At 37.0% G+C, this 24,883-nt stretch overlaps 1 protein-coding gene across 1 annotated transcript; it reads right to left on the reverse strand.

The window, feature by feature from the left end:
• Window positions 1-101: 101 nt before the first annotated feature.
• Window positions 102-18,538, reverse strand: tnnt2e (troponin T2e, cardiac). Its single transcript, XM_078165496.1, has 15 exons — window positions 18,526-18,538; window positions 18,412-18,435; window positions 15,357-15,389; window positions 14,663-14,680; window positions 13,625-13,639; window positions 13,107-13,127; window positions 12,005-12,026; window positions 11,845-11,905; window positions 11,461-11,577; window positions 11,239-11,316; window positions 9,355-9,468; window positions 9,027-9,139; window positions 8,733-8,823; window positions 7,501-7,538; window positions 102-279 (listed from the first exon to the last, which is right to left on the reverse strand). The coding sequence occupies exons 1-15, from the start codon at window positions 18,536-18,538 to the stop codon at window positions 240-242; spliced, it is 798 nt and encodes a 265-aa protein (XP_078021622.1). The 3' UTR covers window positions 102-239.
• Window positions 18,539-24,883: the final 6,345 nt, after the last annotated feature.

The following is a 24,883-nucleotide window of genomic DNA, read 5'->3' on the forward strand; positions in this document are numbered from 1 at the left end:
GATTCATTTGCTTTTAAGTCGTTAAACTAATGAGTGTGGGGATGGTAGAAGTAAGCTAAAAATATCCACTCATTTCAACCACAAAAACAGGCACAAAGAGCTCAAAAGCACAAGTGTTTTTTATTGTTTGTCTAAAACCAGCTGTTGCAGTGCAGTTTTATTGTTTAAGCGTACATTAATGTCGATACTGCTGCCCATTTTCAGACGCTTCCTTGGAGAACTCCTGCTGGTGTTTGCATCTATCTCAGCCTGCCCTTGCCCTTGCCTCTTCCTTTGGCACTGTGGAATCAAACAAAAATTATTTGTTATCATCTTACACTGTCTTAATTTAATTTTGAATGCCTTTGGTCTCCATACTATTTATATCTACGTTATTGCAGCACATTGGCTTTTTGTTAAGGGAAAAAAGAAAAAACATACCTATTTCCCTTTAAAGTAAGGTATTTGGAAAAGTAATGCAAATATACATTTTGATACCATTTTTTGAGGAGTACAGGTATGTTTTTCTACTAAATCCTTTTTTCGTTTAGCAGAAACTGAAACAAGGAGAGAGTGAACTTGAGACAAACACTGAAAGCGTCATGCTATTACAAGACAAAGCATACGGTTGCACACAGCTGACAGATGACGACTATGTCCTCCCAGCTGTGTACTTACCTTTGTTCTCTTTATGTACCTTTGCCTGTAACATCTAATATAGCCACAGTTTAACCTACCACATATTTGACTTGAAAAGCAGAGTGTACACTTTAACGAGGTGGTTATACACAGCCCTTGGCTTTCTGCCTTCAAAATGTTGACAAACAACTTTTGAAGACTGTTCAGTTTAATTTGTACTTAGTGTTACAGAAACCAGATTTAAAAAGTAGGAAAAAAAGCATTAGAATATTGACAGTAAAAACAGTACACTATGGGTAAGTAATGTTCATACTGCATACAAAAAACAGTGGAATTTCAAACGAGTTGATCTTTTCCGCGGATGTAGTATTAAAAGTTAATCATTCTAGTAACATCTCATACTATACTTTAATAAAACTTAACTGTCACATTTTAATATATAAAGACATACTATACTATGACATTTTTTTCCCACTTACGACACTGACATTTTTTACGACATACTATACTATACTGACTTAACACATACTATACTATGACTTTAACATTTTTTCCCCACATACTATTCTGACATTTTTTTCCACATACTATACTATGACATTTTTGTGCTGACATTTTTTTCACATACTCTACGATGGCTTTATCACATACTACACCATGACCTTTTTTCACGTACTATACGATGACATTTTTTACGACATACCACAAACTATATGATTACTTTTTTTCCTCATACTATACTTTTTTTTTAATCACAAACTGTACTGTCATTTTTATTAGTTTTTCAACATGCTATACTAAGACTATTTGATATACTACTTTTCTTAATTTACTATACTATGAATAACTTCGACACACTATACTATGACATTTTTATCAGTTATTTCAACATACCATACTATGTCGTTTTAAGGACCTTTTTCAATTTACTATACTATGACTATTTTTGACATACTATACTTTGTTGTTTTTGTCAGTTTTTTCAACATGCTATACTATGACTATTTTTGACATACTATACTATGTCGTTTTGATTACTTTTTTCAACATAGTATGCTATGAATATTTTTGACATGCTATACTATGACGTTTTTATCACTTTTTTCAACATACTATTTTTGACATACTATACTATGACGGTTTCATCACTTTTTCAACATACAATACTATGTCGTTTTTATCACTTTTTTTCAACATACTATACTATGTCGTTTTTATCAATTTTTTCAACATGGTATGCTGAGTATTTTCAACATGCTATACTATGTTGTTTTATCACTCTTTTTCAACATACTATACTATGCCGTTTTTAATTACTTTTTTCACCATACTATACTACGACTATTTTCGACATGCTATACTATGTCGCTTTGATGACTCTTTTCAATTTACTATACCATGAATAATTTCGACACACTATACTATGACGTTTTTGTCACTTTTTTCAACATACTATACTATGTCATTTCAATCAATTTTTTCAACATAGTATGCTATGAATATTTTTGACATGCTATACTATGCCGTTTTTATCAGTTCTTTCAACATACTATACTATGTCGGTTTGATGACTTTTTAATTTACTACACTATGAATAATTTCAACACACTATACTATGACGTTTTTATCACTTTTGTCAACATACTATACTACGACTATTTTCGACATACTATATCGTTTTGATGACTCTTTTCAATTTACTATACCATGAATAATTTCGACACACTATACTATGACGTTTTTATCACTTTTTTCAACATACTATACTATGTCGTTTCAATCAATTTTTTCAACATAGTATGCTATGAATATTTTTGACATGCTATACTATGTTGTTTTTATCACTTTTTTCCCAACATACTATACTATGACTATTTTCGACATACTATACTATGACGGTTTCATCACTTTTTCAACATACTATCCTATGACTATTTTTGACATACTATACAATGACGGTTTCATCACTTTTTCAACATACAATACTATGTCGTTTTGATGACTCTTTTCAACATACTATATATACTGTGTCATTTTCATCAGTTTTTTCGACATGCTATACTATGCCGTTTTTGTAACTTTTTTCAACATACTATACTATGAATAATTTTGACATACTATGATGTTTTTATCACTTTTTTCAACATACTATACTATGTCGTTTTTAGCACTTTTTTGGCAGACTATACTATGTTGTTTCAATCTATTTTTTTTTTAACATAGTATGCTATGAATATTTTTGACATGCTATACTATGTCGTTTTTATCACTTTTTTCCAACATACTATACTATGACTATTTTTGACATACTATACTATGACGGTTTCATCACTTTTTCAACATACAATACTATGTCGTTTTTATGACTTTTTTCATCATAATATACTATGACTATTTTCGACATACCACACTATGTAGTTTAATTTTTTTCAAAATACTATACTATGAATAATTTCGACACACTATACTGTCGTTTTATCAGTTTTTTGGTATACTATACTATGTCGTTTCAATCAATTTTTTCAACATAGTATGCTGAGTATTTTTGACATGCTATACTATGACATTTTCATCACATACTGACATTTTCATCACATAGTATTCTGACTCTTTATGACATACTATACTCATTTTTTTTTTTTTTTTTACATACTATACTCTGACAATTTTTTCATATACTATATTACGACATTTTTATCACATACTACATTCTTTCCACATACTATATTATGACTTTTTTTTACCACATACTATACTATGACTTTTTTTTTTTTTTACCACATACTATACTGACAGTTTTTTCACATAGTATACTATGACTTTTTTATCACATACTATACTATGAATTTTATTTTATTTTTTCGTGGTTGTGCTGCTGCCGTGGTCCTGCCTGATGCCTCCTACTGCTGCTGTTATTATTAGTCATACTTTCACTGTTATTATACACACGATACAGGATTATTGTCACATACATATACTATCATAATATGATAGTATTATTACAGCTATTGTGGTACACTATGTTGTAAGTTTATATTAACATAAACGTACAACATATTGTACCACAATAGCTGTAATTATTATCATATTATTATTACTTAAATTAAGGCTGTTGTAAGCTACTGTCATTACTGTCTGTCCTGTCCTCCCTGTCTCTCTTTATGTCTCATTTTGTCATATGGAATACTGTAAATTTATTATGTTGATCTGTTCTGTATGCCATGTATTGCACATCTGTCTGTCCTGGGTTTTTTGGGGGGAGTTTTTCCTTATCCGCTGTGAGGGTCCAAAGGACAGAGGGATGTCGTATCCTGTTAAGCCCTCTGAGGCAAATTGTGATTTGTGATATTGGGCTTTATAAATAAAATTGAATGAATGAATTGACTATGACATGTTTTTCCATGTACTATACTATGACTTTGTGTCACATACTATGACCTTTTTTTCACAAACTATATGATGACATTTGTTTGATATACTACACTATGACTTTCTTTTATCACATACTATACTATGACATTTCTATAACATAAATACTATGACATTTTTTATAATTACATACTATACTATGACATTTTTTCCCCACATACTATACTAAGACTTTTATGACACATAAACTATGACATGTTTTAATACGTAGTATACTATGACTTTTTTATTCCATACTATACTATGGCTTTTTTCATGACTATTACATTTTTTTGCTTAGTATACCATAATATATCTTGACTTTTTTTTTTTTTATGACAAATCATATTTTATGACAAACCATATTACATATTTCATGACATACTATGACTCTTTTTAATATACCATGATTTATTTCTTCATGTACTATACTAAAACTTTTAATTACCTACTGAGTTTATACATACTATACTGTGACATATTTTATTACATACCAATTAGTTTTTTTTTTAATTAAATACTATACTATGTCATTTTATGACATTCAATACTATGACTTTTTATCACACACTATACTATGGCTTTTTTTTTTACTACATATTGTATATTATATTACATACTATACTATGACTTTTTTATTGTATACTAAAATAGGACACATTTTGGTATATACTATCCTGTGACATTTTATGACATACTATTATATGACCTTTTAGTACATACTATACTGTGAATTATTTTGTGACATGACTTTCTTATTAAATTGTATACTATGACACATTCTAATATATATTATAGTATGACATATTTTATGACAAGCTATACTATGACATTTTATGATATACTATACTATAAGTGTTTTTAAGCCACACTATACTATGACACGTTTTATTACATACTATACTATAGGGCTGGGCGGTATACCGGTTTGTACCGAAAACCGGTATTTATTTTCGTTATGATATGAAGTTTTCATATCCCGCAATACCGGTGAATAGCCCAAACAACGTCTGGAACGTGTGCGGCGGGAAGGTGTTTCAGCAGGGACCCATTTCACCGCTGCACACCACAGGCACGCTTGAGTGGGCGAGAGTGAGAGCATATAGAAACGTTTAGAGGCAAGAATGGCTGCCGGAGAGAGTCCTGAAAGTGAAACAACTGTACACGATGACCCAGAAGAACTCATACCAAAAAGAGCAGTGTTTCCCCTATATGCAACTAGCAGCAGCGCACCGCCATTTACAATTCTCCTCTGCTCTCTGTATCGCGCACGGCGGAGTTTCGCCCCGATGTGTGCGCGCACACACACACACACACACACACACACACACACACAGACAAAGCGCACACACACAGGTGAGCACACTAGAGCATGGCTTGGGCCGCATTTTCCTGACCAAAGACAACCCATCCCGAGTCCGAAACAGTTATAACCGAGCACAGCACTAATGGAGCGGAGCGTGTGTTGCGTTCAGGCGTTGTCAGGTAAATAACAAATTCCGGCACTTGAATAGGCCATAGCACAACACAGCAGCATGTCAAGTTGGCCAAACCTGAGCAAAATACCGTGAAACCGGTATGATTTTTTCTTAAAACCGCAATATGAACATTTTGTCATACCGCCCAGCCCTACTATTCTATGACTATTATACATAATTTATTTTGACATATTTTATTAGATACTACATAGTCTCGCTCACCAGACCTTTCTCAAGAAAAGAAAGGTCTGGCTGCACCGACTCTCACTTTAAGATTGGAGAAAAAAAACGCCCCGGCTTTTTTTTATTTCTTTCTACCAATCACAATCGTTCTTGGCAGTGCCACAGCAACGGTGCGCTTGCAAAAATATTGCCGGGGGAAACAGGTTTTGGTGTAACACGCCCACAAAAATATCGGCTACAGGATGCGAACCATGGCAGAAAAATGGCTACACCCCCGCAAGATCAAACACCACAAAAGTTAGTAAAGGACGTTTGTTGACTATGAGAATCGGAGATGGTAGGGTGGGACTTCAGTGGGTGGCTCGTTCCGCCCAATGAGAGGCTGATCTATGCAGCGAACTTCCGCCCACTCAGACTAGATACTACACTATGACCTTTTATTGCATACTTTACTATGCCGTTTTTATCACATACTATACTATGACTTTTTATATGATGTACTATACTATGATGTATTATTGTTTGTAATTAAATATAACTTTTTTAGAATATATTATGCCATAACATAACTAAGGATAGACCGATACATCGGCCGGCCGATATATCGGGCCGATATTTGAGTTTTTTACTTGTATCGGCATCGGCTGATACGCGTGTGGGTTAGCGGATTTATTTTTCCCTGGCACTTTTTTTCATTTGAAAGTATGTGGTTAAGTTGAACAAAGCTGTTGAATCATACTGTGTACAGTAGTTGTTGTTTTATTTATGCTTCAGCTTAAATATTTGTTTATTTTATAAAGACATTACTGGAAGATTTAAGAGCACTGAACTCTTTTTTTTATTTGAATGTATAATAATAATAATAATATTCTACCTGCTCTACCTCAACTTTCCATCTTGTTTTAGTATTTTTTACTGTTCAATAAATGTTGAGACCTGTAATATTTGTTATCATTGTGTCATTTTTTTATGTAAATTGAGGGAGCAAAAGTAGTATCGGCCCCAAATATCGGCTCAAGAAAATCGGCAGTCCATAATCGGTCATCGGCTAAGGGTGATGAAAAAAAATCGGTATCGGCATCGGCCCTAAAAAATCCATATCGGTCTATCCCTAAACATAACATAGTATAACATGACTTTTTTATTACATACTATACTAATAATACTAAAACTAATCTACAGTGATGTATGTCATGGCATATAACATGACATATTGGCCATATTATGACTTTGAATGGCATACAGTAACATTTCTATGACATACTTTAATATGATTTTTCTTATGACACCTGTATACTTACTGTATATTTTTTAGACATTTTAATGGCATACTTTGTCATGACATCTTGAGTGGAATTCTTTATGGCATACTTTTAATTTAATATTTTTTTACTGCATGTTTTGTGAAATATTAAACTTTGACGGTATGGTATCTGATTCTAAAACATATTTTATGGCATACCATAGTATGACTTTTAGGACTTTTTGATGGCATACTATACTATGACATTTTTTATGGCATACTATGCTATGGTAAAGCAAACAATTAAATATCACAGTCTATATATTACTTATTTGCAGCCACAGGAAGTTTAGAAAAACTGAAGTCGTAGATCAAGTCAGATGAAGTGAGGTCAAAAGACCTTGTTGTAGAAGAAATATCATGGCACATGAAAACCCTCAACATTTCCTGGGACTCTCTGAATAAAGACCAAAACCACCCCGATACTACATCAGTAGCTTCCAAGAAACAAAAGATACTCTCAGTACCAATATGGGCTGAGACTATGTTTCAGAGGTGGCTCCTACTTACCTCTGCTGGTCCTGAATGCGAGTCTGGAGCTGATTGATCTGTGGGGGGACAAACATGGAGGACTGGCTAAGCACAGAAACAACAGCAAACACACAGGCGAACACCAGTTTAGCCAAAGAGCGGACCACGTGGTCCTAAAGAAGAGCTTCGCAGAGCGAGATATGTTCACCTGACATCCAAAGAATTTCATCTGCAGAGGGGGACTCACCTCCAGTCTTTCTGACTGAGCTGATCATTAAACTGAGTAGCTGTCGTAACAGAGTACCTGACTTTTGGGACTTCTATGGCTGTACTAAACAACCACATGGCAGCTTCTTGCAGGCTTCATGAACATACTACTTGTTTCACCTTCTGTTGGTGACTCAGTCACTTAGTGGTCGCCCAGCTTTGTTCCTGCGTCACTGTCCGAGGCTTGGTTTGTGGCCCTTCAACACACCGACAGCAAAACTACACAACAACCAAGAGGCTCACACTCCTCATTAACAGTTACTCACAACTTCTGCTGCTCATTGATTCGGGTCTGGAGTACATTGATCTGGAAGTCAAGCCACATTCATTTTAGAGAGGCGCCATCAGGACAGCCTTGCACAGTACATACCGGTTCAGCTTTCGTATTCTGTGGCTTTTTCAGGGCTGTGGGCTCAGTATCATCAATTTGCAATGTTTGTCATCATCATTTTATCCCATGCTCTACATTACCACTGTATAGAAAATCAGGATAAGTAGTAAAAATATCACAGATAGTCTTTGGCTTTTAAGCCACACCAAAGCATTTCTATTTAAGAAAGACATAATTACAACCTTAAATTCCATTTTTTCATAAGCAAAGACCTCCAAGGAATATTAAGACATTTGCTGAAATATATTAACTTTCTTGCCAACTTTCTTGAAAATTTATACCACTCTCATGTCAGTGCGGATAATATGTAGCTGGTGCCAGAGGCAGGTTAGTTTAGTAGGGGAAACAACTAGCCTAGCTTTAATCAAAGGTAACAAAGCTAAGCTGAGCTAAGCTAACTGGTTGCAGCTTCTGGTTTTGTAAACAGACATGAGAGTTTTATCAATCACCACATCTAACTTTCTAAAAAAGCTTATATATTAAAATGTCAAATTAATCCCTTTAAAAACCATTACTTTCTTAACCAGATTGCTTTGTAACAACACTGTTTCTATAAAAGTAGGTAAGGTATTCTAGCAATTGACACACGGACACCCCGAGGCAAAGTACTTACATCATATTTCTGTCTCTTCAGTTTCTCACTGAGGTCAAACTTCTCAGCCTCCAGTGTCATCAGCCACTGCCACAGCTCACTGGCCTTCTCCCTGTGAAGCAAAAACCAGGAGTACCTGAGAAACAGGAAGCTAAAAGGCCATATCAAAACTGTAAAACTCTATGATACAAAAAATGGGAAGTTGATGAGAGTTTTATTCACAAACAAATCATCTGCATCAGACCGTAAATGTGGATATTAGCCTGACTACAGGACTGTGAACAATGACTGCGAGTAAAAACAAAGTATCCTTACTTGACTTTGTCCTCACTAAGATGGTCGATGTTGAGAGGCTTCCTCCTTTCTGCCAGGATCTTCTTTTTCTTCTCTCTCTCTGTCTGCTTCTTCGCTCCCTTCTTTCCATCTTGCTGGATGGGGAGAATCAATCCAAGTGGATGTGTTGACAGAATACCAAAAAAAGAAGAAAAATATCAAAGAGGCCACAAAGTCTGATTCTCTGATTCTATTTCCTATTATTTCAAGTGCAAACACGCACACTGTATTCATGGTCATGGTAAGAGTCTTTGTCTTCTCTCATTTATCTCAGCGACAGTATCTGTGTATCTGTGTGTGGGTGACTGACCCTCTGTTGGACACCACCATACTGCTGAGTCATGTTTGTCAGAGCCTTCTTCTTCTTGGCGTCCTCATCCTGCTTCTTACGTGCCTCCTCCAGCTCCTTCCTCTCCTTTTCTTCCTGTGGAACAGATTGCACATGATGGTTATAGGAGTAAGAAACAGTTTGGAGCTGAGCAGATAGTGTGCACTATACAGTGAGTTTTTCACTTAAAATATCCGCCTGTCACACCCTGACAACAATGCTGTGACAGTGACGAAAAACTAAAACAATGAACTAAAATATACTATAAAGATCAGTAGAGCTGATGGGAGCTGCAGAGACGGGTGATCAGTCTCTGGAGGTTCATCATTATGAGTGACTGCTCTCACATTGCACATGGTCATCGGATCCATTGTTATTTTAAAAGTGTTGATTATAGTAGCTTCAAAGATTAATATAATGCAGGTTTATTTGCAACATATAGAAAAGAGTCCCCTATAGGCAAAGACTTCAAGTTATCAAATCCTACATCATCAAATCAAAAGCTGCACAAGGCAATTTTATCATATGACATCAGTACACTGCATGAATTACATTCACACTGTAAAGCACCAAACCTGTCAAAGCAGAAGTAGAAAAGCTCAGGAAAAGATTAAAGGAGACTTACTAGGCTTTTCCTTATTTTCTGTTAAATATATAATGTTACAGTGTCAGATGTTTATATTAGATGTGGCCAAAGTTTTAGTAATGAGAGAAACGTCTGTAGAAATAATCTGTGTGAGCAAAGACCTCAGGCTTCAGAGCGTTCTGAATTTCCAACATTTTTCTCTACATTCGAGAGAAGCTGACATCGGCTCATGACAGATTTCTTTATATGGTCATCTGCTCCAGGCACATTACTGTAAGTGCTTCCATGACATACACTGCTACATGTACCAACATGCTAATGTCAGGGAAACATGTAGCTTGGTTGCAGATATTCATCATTTCTCCACGATTTGGGATCATTTTTCTACTGGAACATGTCCGGTTGTGTTTAGAAGCTTTTATTGGTGATTTTTCATGGTAAAGAGTGGCACTTTTCTCTGTTACTGTCATTCCTCAGCTGCGAGTAAACTGCCAACATACATGTAGCTAAATGCTAACATCAGGGAGACATGAAATCTTTTGGTAGATGATTTCTCCCTGATTTCATATCATATTCCTGCTGGAACATTTCCGTGTAAAGATTTTGGTTTATTTTATTTTCAAAGTAGAAAGAGCCACTGTACGCCGTTCCAGTCTTTTCCCTGCTGCAAGCACACTGTTACATGTAGCTACATGCTAACTTCAGGGAAACCTGTAATCTTGGTTGCTGATGTTTCTCCCTATTTTTGGATCATATTCCTGCTGGAACATTTTCATGTGAAGATTTTTGTTTACTTATTTTATTGGGGATTTTTCAAAGTAGAAAGTGCCACCATACTCAGTCACAGTCATTCCCTGGCACGGAAACACTGACCAATCAGAGAAAACTGGGCTTTTTTGGAAGGAAGGCTTTAAGAGACAGGTGCTAAATGGAGTGTGAATACAGGCGTTCAAACACAGACAGTATGAGAAAAAAAAGTGTTTTTTTTAACCATAAAGCATGTAAACATGTTCTAGTACAAACTCAAAATACAAATATGAACCTGAAAATGAGCACAATAGGGATGTATTAAGGAAAGAGTGTCCTGTTGTTTATGAGTTAATATTCTTTGGAGAAGATTCCCCACCAGGATACACACATGCCCGACTCCCTAAATGTATTTAGAAAACAAGGTGACACTACAGAGTGTCACTTATTTGTTATACAGTCGGACAATCTTGATTAATTATATGTAGGGTCATGTCCTTAACAAGATAAAATGACAATTAGAAGGGACTCACAGCAACTCGAGCCTGTCTCAACCTCTCCTGCTCAGCACGGATCCTCTGCTGTTCATCCCTCTCAGCACGACGCTTCTCCTGCTCATCCATGCCACACACACACACACACACACACACACACACACACACACACACACACACACACACAAACACTCTCAGTGTAATTGTTTTCTGGGTGGTGCATCACTCCAGTGATCTGGCATGCTTTCCTGGAAGACTTACGATCCTGTTAACGAGAGCGATGAGCTCCTCCTCATCCTTCTTCCTCTGAATGAAGTGGGCCTCGATCAGAGACTGCAGCTCTGTCAGATCCTTCTCCTGACGCTTCCTGTGGATGTCCTGCAGTTACAGAAACACAATGTTTGTATTGACACACTTATCAGGACCTTAAGTGACTGCATTTTCACTGAGCAAAAGTCATAGTATTGACCCTGAACTACTATAACAGACTTTTGGTCCTTATAATCTAGACTCCAAATCACAGGAACCAAATGTCTGCATTCTAGATGAACTCAAACATTCATGCACACAGACACTCTTGCAAATGCACATTCATTATACAGACAAATTATTACAAGTGATGTGTCTTTGGAAACAATCACTTACATCAAAGTCGACTTTGTCTCCCTCTGGTATCTTTGGCACAGCTATAGCTGGAGCAAATGCCCTAAAAGAGCATATCTGGGTTAGAATACGCAAAGCTTTAAATGACCTATTAATCACTAGTTGGTTGATGTGCACAGATTAAACTTCACAAAAGACTTACTTTGGTTTGGGTTTGGAGTCATCTGTTACAATAAAAAAAGGGATAATTACAGTTACTATAGCGGCCATTTATTGTTTTGGAATAGTTCATCCCTAAATCAAAAACATATTTTCCTCTTACTTGTAGTGCTATTCATTAATGTATCAGCTGTAGAGATGTCTGCCTTCTCTCCAATATAATGGAACAAGATGGCACTCGGCTTGTGGTGGCAAAAAATCTGTTTGAAAAACTCAACAGCAATGTCTCTTTCCAGACCTTGCTGTGAGCAGTTTCATGTAGGAACTATTTTCTTTCTACTGTAATACACCTGCCAACCGTATCACCGGGCAGAAATAAGTGTGCATCTACTCATGGATGAGATGCTCCTGCTTGAGATGTAAACAATAACAGCATCCTCCTCAGCTAAGCTTTAACATTAGCTAGCTTAGTGGTGCTAGGTGAGCAAGCAGTAAATTCACGCTTCCTTCTGCACAGTAATACAATTGGCAGGTGTGGTTCAGTAGAAAGAAAATAGCTCCCACATAAAACTGCACAACAAAGTCTGTGGATTATCTTGAGTAACCACATCATGATTTCAGTTGATACATCGCACTACAGGTAAGAGGAAAAACAAAATGTATTTTTGATTTTGGGGTGAACTGTCCCTTTAAGTTACTGTCATTAGTTTTTCTGTTTAACTTAAAGTATAAATCTTATGTAAACGACATGTTTGCAGTTTAAAATTCACAACTGACGTGTCAAACAGTTCGATCTTCAGTAGATAAAATAACAGTGCGTACACACATAACACACTCTGACAAACATGCATTAATACTAGACCAAGAATCTTGCTGAATGCTGTTCATACCACTAAGTCAATATTCTGACATACAATGGCCTTTTGTTAGAAAACCACTGTTATATGAAAAAAATTATATGAATTATATGAACTGTCTGTATCCACTTTATGCATGACATCCAATAAAGTAAAATGAGCAGCATGTGTGAAATTAATACCACTCAATATCGATGTGGGTTTCTTCATATTCCCCCAAACGCTGCATTCAAACAACATATCTTTTAGTTTGGTAGTCAGCATGCACAAGAGGTCTCATCAGTATACCTTCATCTGCAACTGGAGATTCTGCGGCAAAGGACACAAGGCCAAGTTAGTGCTTCAGGTAGCAGAATACAAATAAATTCACTTTAGTTTTTGCAAACACCAATTCACTAAGGTCAGGTATCTATTTCATATATTTTGAAATGTCAGGAGGACAAACACTGAGTCTAAACAGTTTCTGTATTCCTGGGCATACTGAGTTGGTGTAAATACTCTCGGGGTTTCAAGCCACAGAAGCTTAGTTTACTTTCAGACAGTGGAGGCAGTTCTTTTGTAAAGGTGTGTTATCAAAATAAATATCATGCCATGAGGTACAATACTGCACTACATGCGAATTCATCCGTAACAGGGAATTGAAAAGATTGAAAGTTACAATGACTACTTCCTACAAATATCTCAGCACTAAGGTCTTGTCATGGTCTTACCCCCTGTCAAACATGGTGGGATGCACACAGGAGAATGATATAGTGTTATTTAGCCACACCATGCATACAAGTCTGAGCAGAGAGACGAGGCTTTACCTTCTTCTGCAGGCTCTTTGTGAGCAATGTGAACAGGCAGTTGATGAGTGGCAGTGATCATAATCAAAGAAACAGAGAATAGTTAATCAGTAAATGCGCATTACATGATTAATGACATAACAAATGTTACCTAGGAGAACAATTCAGCCAAACCAGATGTCATATTTCAAAACAAATAATTATGCCTCTTTGCACCTTTGTATAGTAGAGGTCCAAGTCATTGCTTTTTAAGTCTCAAGTAAGTCCCAAGTCTTTGCACTCAAGTGCCAAACTTTGAATTTGAAGTCCCACACAAGTTATAATGTTCTCTTCACCAAATATAATGCCATTTTAACAATGGAGTAATAACAATTAGCACTACTAAGCATAAGCTCGCAAACTATGGTACAATCAGCCTCGACTTACCATTCTTTGTGCAACTCAAACAAAGCTGAAAGTTATTGTGTCTCCGTGTGCAATTTTCTTGCAGACTTGTGTGTGTTGCATACTGCTATTTGTTTTTTGTTGACCACCATGTAGTTTTTGTAAGTGAACAAAATTATCTTTGGTATCATTTCTTCCAACTGGCTTTCCAATTATGTAGCATAGGCCCTTCATGGTTCTCTCCTGCAATGTGATTAGATGCTGTCAGATTGGCTCAAACAGTGTGCAACATCTGGGGAATTCAGCGTTGACTTGCTGGGAATTAACAGTATTATAATGAGTTGATTCAGGAAATAAACTGGCAGACTTTTTAATCTTCGGGCTTGGAGGGATGGAATAAAGTCAAAAGGCTAAAATCCAAACAAAGTCCCAAGTCACTAGTGTTAAAGTCCAGCTCGAGTTACTAGTCTTTTTTAATTTTAATTTTATTTTTTTTTTTTTAAGTTGAGTATAGAGTCATTAAATTTGTGCCTCGAGTCTGACCATGTGATATGACTCAAGTCCACACCTCTGATGTATACAATATATTTGTCTGAGCTGGTCCACTGTAAATGTAAGCCATACAAAGATGATTATTATAATAGAATTTAACAGTAAAACAGAAAAAGTCATTACCTTCTGCCGTGGGAGTTGCTAAAGTGGTGTGAAATAATGAAAATATGATTAGATGTGTCACATTGTCATGCAGCAATATGTTTACAATTATCCAGGGGCATTATATTCAATAAGTTTTCTTTGCGATCATAAAATAATTAAGTCATGCAGTGTGTGTGATAAGATAAGAAATTAATGAGATGTTCTGACATTTTAGAAACATTACATGAAACGCTTCAGATGTTTAAACCTCTAAAATGTCAATATTCTGTCAGTAAATACATGGAGAGCTACGATCTCGACAATAATCACTGCTCAGCTTTACTTAGATGTAAATGGAGATGATGGCACAATTTTCACAATTTTGGAATGAATTCATCAAATACTAACTCGGCACACAGCTCCCTGACAGCCATGCTAATATTGATATAGGTAAACAAATGGTGCAGAAGAAAATGAGAGATGAACAAAAGAAATGTGCAGGAAAAGAACATGAGTTTTTGCCGAGATAGTGTGTTAATAATATAAAATGGGTATGCATGTAATATTTAGGATGGTACAAGCAATGTAATGAGCAGTGCTACACAGAAAACTATCATATTATCAAGTGAAACATTCAATCTTACCTTTTGTTTCTATATAAATATTACTATGTTATTTAAAAATACAGATGGAATTATAAAGGCACATGAAAATATGTAAAGAGGAGAATTACCTTCTGCTTCTGGTGCAGCAACTTCAACTTCGACTTTTTTTTTAAACAAGAACAGAAAAGGAATTATTGATGCCACTTTCTGTTATTGTTGGCCAAATAACATGACAAAAGAAGACATGGCACCACAAACACACTGCACTACAATAATACGCCAGAAGCGTCTGAGTGAAGAAATATTTTTTGACAGAAAAAAGTCATACAAATCTTCATTTTCCAGTGTCTCCATGACTGAGTGAACAAAATATGGATTAGTGGATCAATGAGACTTTGGTAAATAGCTTGAGGCAGGGATTCAGTAAAACTCTGAGCACTGTGATACTGTCTCTTGGGATGCACTGAAACCAATGCCAGTGTCTGACTTTGTGACCAAAGCTAAAATAATCTGGGATCACAAACTGAGCCTGTGAGCTGTTTGCAACGTGTCAGAAATCAAAGCAAAGTTTCAGCACACAGCAGAACAACTGGGACAAGATAATGATCATAGCTGCTCACTTCGTGTCATTTAAATGATTTTTAGCCAATGCTAATGAGAGGTGGAAGAAGTATATTGATCTTTGACTCAAGAAAAAATAAAAAATAAACTTAAAGTATTTCACTGCAGGAGAGCTTGTCTTTTCATAAAACTGGGTTGTTTATGCAGTAGAAAAATGCAAATACTTTAAAAATTGGTGTTATATGATCAGAGAAGAAAGGCTGTGGCATTCGCTTTTGTTCAAGAGGTAAAAAAACCTACAACTACCACAACGCACTCCGTTGCACTGGACCAATGAACGCTACCGCTGGCAGATGTGTGGTAATGCGAGCTTGGCTGTTTTTCCACAGTAAACAATATGGCGGCCAGCTAGTAACACAGGATCTTAAATTACAGTTAAACAGTAAGTTAATTATGGTTTTGGAAACATTAAGGTGAGAAATAGCAACGTTACATTTTACTGTTTGATCTCAGTATTTTCAGCCTCCATTTTTAAAGTACAGGAAACAGTATCCACTTCTTGGTTAAAATTCTCGTATTACAGCCAAACAGCGCACTTAAGTATGTTTCTGAAGACATTTAAGGCAAAGAATAGACAATTGAGTAAAAGAGTCTTGGTTAATACTTGATCAGCATGGCTTAGTTTTATTGTTTGATCTATGTTAAACAAAGAGAAAGAGGGTTGAAAATTGTCACATACTTTACATAAATTTTGGGGTCCTTGTACAGTACTTCTATTTCACTATGTCTCAGAAGAAAATATTGTACTTTTTACTACACTTCATCTATTTGATAACTTAAGTTACTTTGCAGATTCAGATTATCAATACAATATATAATCAGCTGGTAAATAATGATGTATTATTGTAGATTAAACTACCCAGAAGTATATAAAGTCATGAAAATGAGCTCCACCTTTACCAGCTGCAACATTACAGTGTTGAACACATTAATGTAACGGTAATTATAATCCATTAACATAATACACATTCATCTGAAAAGGGCTATTCTGCATAACGACTACTTTTACTTTTGGTAATTTTAAATCTATGTTGATACAAATATTTTGTACTTTCACTCTAGTAAAGTCTGAATGCAGGACTTTAACTTGTAATGAGGCGCTCCTACTTTTAACTGAAGCATCTGAGTACTTCTTCCACCTCTAACTCCTTTACATGAAAATATTACAGTGCTCGTTTTACCACAAAAACATGAATGAAATGCAACATATATGTATTTCATATATACACACAGGTTGATCAGGGTGAGTCAAACTGTAGTTGGCAGCCACTTATGAAAACCTTTCATGCAAACTGTCAGACAGTGATTATATGGATATATCAAACACTGCAGTGGTAAACATGGGACAGAACAACAAACAAAAAAAGCTACGGTTATACATGAAGCTGACAAAGCTGTGTCAACCCATTCTTATTACCAGGGTGTCAAATACAGCAGCCTGGTTAGTGGCCCTCGGCTTCTGTTACTGACGCACACAGCAACCTACAGTGCATGTATGAGATGATTCGAGCGAGCGTTCATTAAACGTATGTAAATGTAATCCTGCATGGAGCAATAATGTAGTACAAAAGAGCCACAAAGTCAGAGTAGGGCAGGAGGGAGTGGTGATCGATGGGTCAAAAACACACACGACTTTCACCTAGGAGACCACTGTTTGTGTCCCATATGACACCAGGCTTCAATTTGAGTATTTTAAACCATAGTTCCTGGTGTACTTCACGTGAAAAAGTGGTCAAGTGACACACACACAAACCAGGATTGTTTTTCTAAACCTACCCACTTATCAGTTTGATTATAATACATATAATACATACTTGATGCTATTAAAAGGGAGGCTGACGTCATGACTGACAGCTACGTGTGCCAGCTAGTGTGCTTGCAATTAATGATGCTCCTTGCAATTGGGTTGGATGAAGGAAACTTGATATGGAGATACGCAGAGGTGCGACGCAGACTCTGTGTCCAAAAAACGTCACCAGTGCAGGATGGCAGTGGCTGTGTCTGGGATATTTTGGCTTCATTTTTTACAGTGGGAGGAAGTGGAGACATGTTGTCCATCTGATTATATAGTGATTGGTTGGGAGTGAGAATGTGTTGACAGTGTTGATAAATTAAGTGGTAACATTCAAACAGAAAACACACGCACACTGGAAAAGCCAACTAATTCCCTACATTTCCACGGAAAACCTGTCTGCCCCCATCAAAAATCAAACCACAGAATCCAACAGTTTGGCCACCACTTATTAACTCCTTGAAGTCCAGACTGTTGATACTTACCGCAAACACACACACGACACCATCACAATATATCTTAGACTGATGAACTTGATGGCCTCCCACACCTTCAAAGTAACTACCATGTCTGATGTCATAAACTGTTTTGCTTTCTGTCTTATTGTCTACACATTCTGACATGTTCAACAATGTTTAACTTTATTTTTTGTTATATTGCACCAATAATAAAGAAAAAAAGAAAAGAAACCCAGCCAACTTGCTGTGGCTTTTATCACTGACAGCAACAGACAAGAAGATACACACATGAAGCCATGCAGAAGCCTTTACCTTCCTCTTGCTGGGTTTCTCCCTCTGAGCAGACATAATAAGGTCAGCTACATCTTGCAACTGAAGCTTGAAAGTGACATTTTGCTTTGAAAAACACAGTGAGTGCTCTCAAACCCTTACTTACCATCCTCCCTGAAAAAAAAGGAAGTGAAAATGTGAACTTTTGGAGCAAATCGACTGAATATCAGCTCAGATCTGTCTGTTGATTTAACTTAAAACTCTAGAGATGCTACTAAAATTCAATGAAGGTACTCACAGCATCTCTTCAACCACTTCTTCCTCATCGGCCATCTTGGATTCCAATTACCTGCATCAAAGCAGACAATGCATCAAAACATCAAGAGGCGCCACTTCAATTCACGTCTCAGAAGACACAATGCATTTTTAATAAATTTCCTTGTTTTGAGATAATAAAGGAGTTTTAATGCAGCTGCGAACTAACACACACATAACCAAATCAATTCTCTTGGGCTCAATATAATTAGGGCTGTTATATTTGGTTTTCTTGCTGTGATTTGTATTGTTGTTTGTCTTCTTGATATTTTCCTCTCTGTCTTATCAACTGTAATGTTTTTACAAGCCCTTGAGGTATCTTTTCCTCGGACAGATGGTTTGTATCTCTCTGCTTTTCTTCTTCTTTCAGTGCTTTTATCATTTATGCAAACAACTAAACCAAAACATACAACAACAACAAAAAAAAAACCTTGGCTACATGCTGAGAGATTGGAGCAATTGTAGAGTTTGAAATGATTCCACCATGGGCACTGAAAGCAGAGGCGCAGGGCTTTAAACAGCTCCAGGCCTAATCCTCAGCCATTTCCTCTTGGCAGTGATCAAGGCTGCAGGCAGCCGACTGGAGTCTGAACAGCACTGAAACTACCAGGACTACAAGAGTCCTTAAGGGACCGATTCACGCATCTGAAGCTTTGCATATCATATTGGCTCAGATATGGACACTCATAAACAATTTTCCAGGTGCTCTAAGGGCTTTCAAGTGGTACGCTGCAAGAAATGTCCATCATAACAAGTGTTATTCAGTCTAATATTCATACCAGCCTATTCTTCTTTAAAAAGCAAAACAATTCTATTTGATTGCAGTTTCATAAGTCCTCTGGACGTAAATCTATTTAAAGGAAATTCCACCAATTTTACACATGAGGATCACTTTACTTGTCCTGAGGAGTTCTACTCAACCTCTGATACAGTTGTATAATGTCCTCTGTGGCTCTGGAGGAGCTTTCTGAAGTCGAGAAAATAACTCTGATGACATCTAATAAAAGAACATACTGATCTGCACTATGGGAAATGCGGTAACCAGGGATTTTGAAGCTTGAACCATGGTAGGAACTAAAAGTCAGGATGTCTTTGCCTCTACTACTCTTTCTTTGACCAGTCTCAACACTGTGGGAAATTGGCACTGCTTGCGCTCAAGAAATCAGTCAGCAAATAAACCCCTGTAAAACCACACTTGGCCTTTTTATGCTTCAATTTTTGCATGGATTTAACAAACAAGATGCAAAATATGTGCAGTGCTAAGTCACTGGAGAACTCCTTAAATATCAGAGTGACACATAAATAAAGAAAATACTCAAAGTTCATATGCATTACACACAGTATCTTTCTGAGCATAACTCCTGATCTTTATTTATAAAAAAGCAGACACCTGATTTAAAAACTACAATCACTGCGCCACAGTTGTATGCCTCTGCCAACCAGTCAACGAGCAGTTACATTTCATATCCATGTTTGTCTCAACTCATATGTAGCCATGACAGTTGACAATGCTTCAAATATGAATGTTGCTGAAAAGAAGCTACAGATCTTAAAACATGAATGCTTCACATCCATTTCACATCATTTTACATCCACTATACAATCAGCACAGTTCCAAGGTGGACATCCAAGATTAGCGTCAACAATTAAGTATCTGACCAGACGTCTCCCCTTCTGCTCCTGAGATACGACGTTAAATAATGGCCAGAAAAGTTTTTATGCAGAACATTACGATGTCACAGTGAAGCTGACCTCTGACCTTTTGGGTTATAAAATGTCATCACTTCATCATTTTATTCTGTTAGACATTTGTGTGAAGTTTTGACACAATTAGTGTGACTTCTTGAGTTATGGCCAAAAACATGTATTCTGGCATCAAAGTGACTTTGAACACTAAAATCTAATCAGTTTATTCTTTAGTCCAAGTGGACGTTTGTGCCAAATTTGAGGACATTTCCTTAAAGGTTTCCTGAGATATCATGTTCACAAGAATTCGACAGATGTGAAGTTAACGTGACCTTGACCTTTGACCACCAAAATCTACTGAGTTCAATTTTGAGTTCATTCCCTCAGGGAATTCTTGAAATACCATGTACACGTGAATGGGACAGACGGACAACTTGGGACATAATGCCTCTGGGCACAGCTTTCACTGGCATGCAGGCATAAAAAGCAAGAATACTAGGTCAAGGTTACAGGGATGAATTCAATAAGGCTCTGGTATCTTAAGTCCCCTATATATAAATATACTGTGTGTGTGTATATATATATATATATATATATATATATATATATATATATATATATATATATATATATATATATATATATATATATATATATATATATATATGTATATATATATCAGTTACATGTCAGAACAACCCCTGGACCCTGTTTTTTTTCCAGGGGCTTATAAATCACCAGATCATAAAAACTGGTGTCAGTAGGCTGAACAGTAGGGGAGAGTGAGGGTCTATTTTTAAGAATAATAAAGTGTGCTTTAGAACAGGTGTGGAGCTACTCCTCCAGACAATGGGTTTGGCTCACCTCACCATACTCACAGTAAATCAATGGGCTGGGACCCACAGTCAGACGGGCTATTTTTGTTGTTGCGGTTTGGTCAGCTGCTGGTTGGGGAACATTTTTTAGAACAATGTGTCTCAGGAGTCTGTCTTGCTTCTTATACATATTCCTCATTATAAAAAACAAGCTTATTACACATTTTTTGTTAATACCAGTGTCTTACTTGATATACATGCTGAATAGGTGATGTAGGGACGAAAAAAATTAGCTCCACATCCCCAGTTTCACCCTCCCTCCTCTTTGGCTGCTGTTCTGTTCTTTCTTTCCAAGTCTTTTCAAAGGGCCAGCTGCGAATTCAATCTCTGCATGCCATATTTACACCTTCACTGTATACGGTTACTATCCAAAGTCACGCCTCTGTTTAAATTCTGCTACATATGTGCTCAAGTTCAAACACTATGGTGCCTGTAATCCCTGTGTGGTTGTTAGTTGTGTCATCAGACTGAGCAGCTGACGTCAAAAGGACGAGGAAAGAGAATGTGAAGAGGAGAAAGTGGAGAAAAAGACAGAATAGGAGAAATAGAAGAATACCATCTGGCTGAAGAAAAGCACAGACTGGAAACCCAGAGAGAAATCACAGTGTACGAGGGCTGTCATGGCTGGGGTATTAAACGTGTATTTGCTTTAATGCATGCGGTCAGTCCCCGTCTGGCTGGAACTGTGAAATAACACACAGTCTGACAGCAGCAGGAATGTTGCGGGCGCTGGTTTGGGCATTAGACAGCATTAAGTCAAAGCCCCAAAGCATGCTACCAACACGGCAGTCTCAGAGGCGAGCTTAGCACCTTCTTCACCAGCATATGCACTGCTCAGATCAAAACACATCAAAGAAATGCCATCATAAAATCTTTAAGAGTGGCTTGAGCCAATTTAATTCAGCATTCATGACTTTGCATGACTAACAGCTAGTTGTTAGATCATGTTGAGGAGATTTATGTATTTCAGTCAGCAGAAATCACTTCAGTTTTTGTCAAATTTATTACGATTTCAGTTTCATTAAAAACTGCAAAATATGAACTGTACATTACCGCCTATTCAAATACAGTTTAACATTTTTATTGACCTTTTTGCTATCGTGCACCCAGAGGTCATGCTCAGATCTTACCTCCTGTATATCCCTGAGGAAGAGATGGGATTAACAGCAAATTCAAGTCTGATTCTCTCACATCCAGACAGAGACAAGTTCAATCATCCTCCCCCCAACCAAAAAGCACACTTAATACAGCCCTGTCCATCATGTGACCACATATCTCATGTGTGACTGGTTCATGCTGTCAGTTCTATTGTTGGAGGCAGATGATGAGTTACACCTTGAGAGGAATGCTGCCTTCAAGTGCACCTCATAACCTGCTTCATTCAAGGCCACAAATTGAAAAAAAACAACTTGTTCCACCTCAAAGTATTAGGATTTGGCTGGAGATAAAAGACATCTTCTCCAGTATTTATTTTTCATTGTTATTGTTTCTTTTAAGAACCAACAGCACAGAACTGCTTTGTGCTCAAGTCTGAGTATGTACAGTAGAAAAGGCATGCAATATAGTTTTGAAACATTAACAAATGCTGGCTTTTCACCTTCAGTCTTCAACCACACCTTGATTATAGCACAGTTCTTCATTCAAGATGACACTGCTCATATTTACAATATTTCTGACAGCACCTGAAGGCAGCAGAGGATTTCACAATGACTAAGCCCTTTGTCTGTCCTTTAACACCTAAGCTTGAAAATACATGACATGTTATGAGCTACAAGAGCTGCAACTGGCTCTTGTTATGGATTAATCTATTATTTTCCTTGTTGTTTAAGTTTAAGTTTATTCACTTTATTAATCCCCCTGAGGGGAAATTCAATGTTTTCACTCTTGCTTGTCAAGTGGAGAGATCTCAGAGTGAGGGGGCTGCCCTTTGGTCAGGCGCCCCGAGCAGTTGGGGGGCTCGGTGCCTTGCTCAAGGGCACATCGGCAGTGCCCAGGAGGTGAACTGGCACCTCTCCAGCTACCAGTCCACGCTCCATATTTTGGTCCAAACGGGGACTCGAACAGGCGACCCTCCGGTTCCCAACCCAAGTCCCTATGGACTGAGCTACTGCTACTTGAATGATTGTTATATTAGTTTGTACAATACCAGAAAAATGACCAACTCTCCAAAGCCATGGGGATGTAATCAAATCACATTTGTCCAACCAGAAGTTCAAAACCCAAAGATGCCCAATTTACAACTACATAATACAGAGAAAAGGCAGCACATTCTCACAGAAGCTGAAAGCAGTGAAATTCAAAATTTGCTCAAAAAAATGACTTCAATGAATTATCAAATTTGTAGTAGTGGTAGTGATGGAGTTATGTTCTGTCAATCCACTGTATGGAGCCTCAATACTGATATAAGAGTACAGTATTTTAGTAAAACGTTGTCAGAACAATCTGTGGGGATGCCCACATCTCCCAGCATGCTGGACTGAGTAGTTTGTAGTTTGCTGTTTTCTGTAATACAAACGCTGCTTTTTGTTATTGTCTATGGTGTGTCTGCTTAAAGCATGATGGTTTATGCTAGTTATTGTCATTTGTGTGTTAATTTATAGTGCTATTCCACTTTATGTCTCCAGCTGTATTTTCGCACTAGCTTTTTTAGTCTGATAATCCTCTTTTACATGTCAATAAAGGTACACAATGAGCAAAACTACATCTTGACCTCTGTGAAGCGAAAGTTGTCACAAATCATATCTATCACTGGACACATCAATAGATAATGTAAGTTACTAAGTTACTTACACACAGTGTATAAAATGATATATACAATTTATTTACCATCCAATCAGTTGCTTACCAACAACCAAAATGTTTTTTTTCCCATCCAAACACTTCCACCAAACAAATTTGGCCAACACAAAGTTAGCTAGTTAAAGTTAACGTACAGGGGCGTTTTAAATTGGCAAGAAAATGGTGGGGACGAACTACACCTGACAGTAGCAAAACCAGCCAGGTATGTCACAGTTTGACATGACGTTATTTCACATTTCCCACAAACAGGTATTATCCTAATAGGTACATACCTGTTCTCCCCTGTTACAGTGCTCATTTCCTCGTTTGTATGAGCTGTCATTTTGTTCTTGAACAGGAACCATCTTCTCTGAAGAACACACGGGAAGGAAAACGTCTCCTCAAGCTAGCTAGCAGTTAGCGGTTAGCCATTTCCTCCTAGCGAACCACCTCACGTTAAAACGGCATTATTTTCTTTAACCAGCGGTTTGGTTTATAACAATACTCCGAGTCCAGTGGGCACCGAGGGGTTTTATCCCAAATTCTGTACAAAAAGGCAGGCTTTTTCATTCGTGCTGTAGAAGATAATCCACATTGTTCATGGCATAGTTACCAAACTCTTCACTTTTGACAACTACCACAAATGACAGCCAATCAAATTGCAGCCGGGTAAAACAATCAGCCGCACGTGCAACTTGTGCCCTCCCCTGCAAGACTTTGGGCATGCGCACTGGTGTCTATCCCCCACACGCACTTGACATAGGAAGTGCGTAGCGGCCTCCTCGGCCAAGCATACATAGTAAAAACACCATTGAAAAACTACTCAGACACTGACAATAATTAGTAGTTAATATAATAAT

This window comes from Epinephelus lanceolatus, chromosome 23, assembly GCF_041903045.1.
Source record: "Epinephelus lanceolatus isolate andai-2023 chromosome 23, ASM4190304v1, whole genome shotgun sequence".
In the NCBI taxonomy this organism is placed as follows: Eukaryota; Metazoa; Chordata; class Actinopteri; order Perciformes; family Serranidae; genus Epinephelus; species Epinephelus lanceolatus.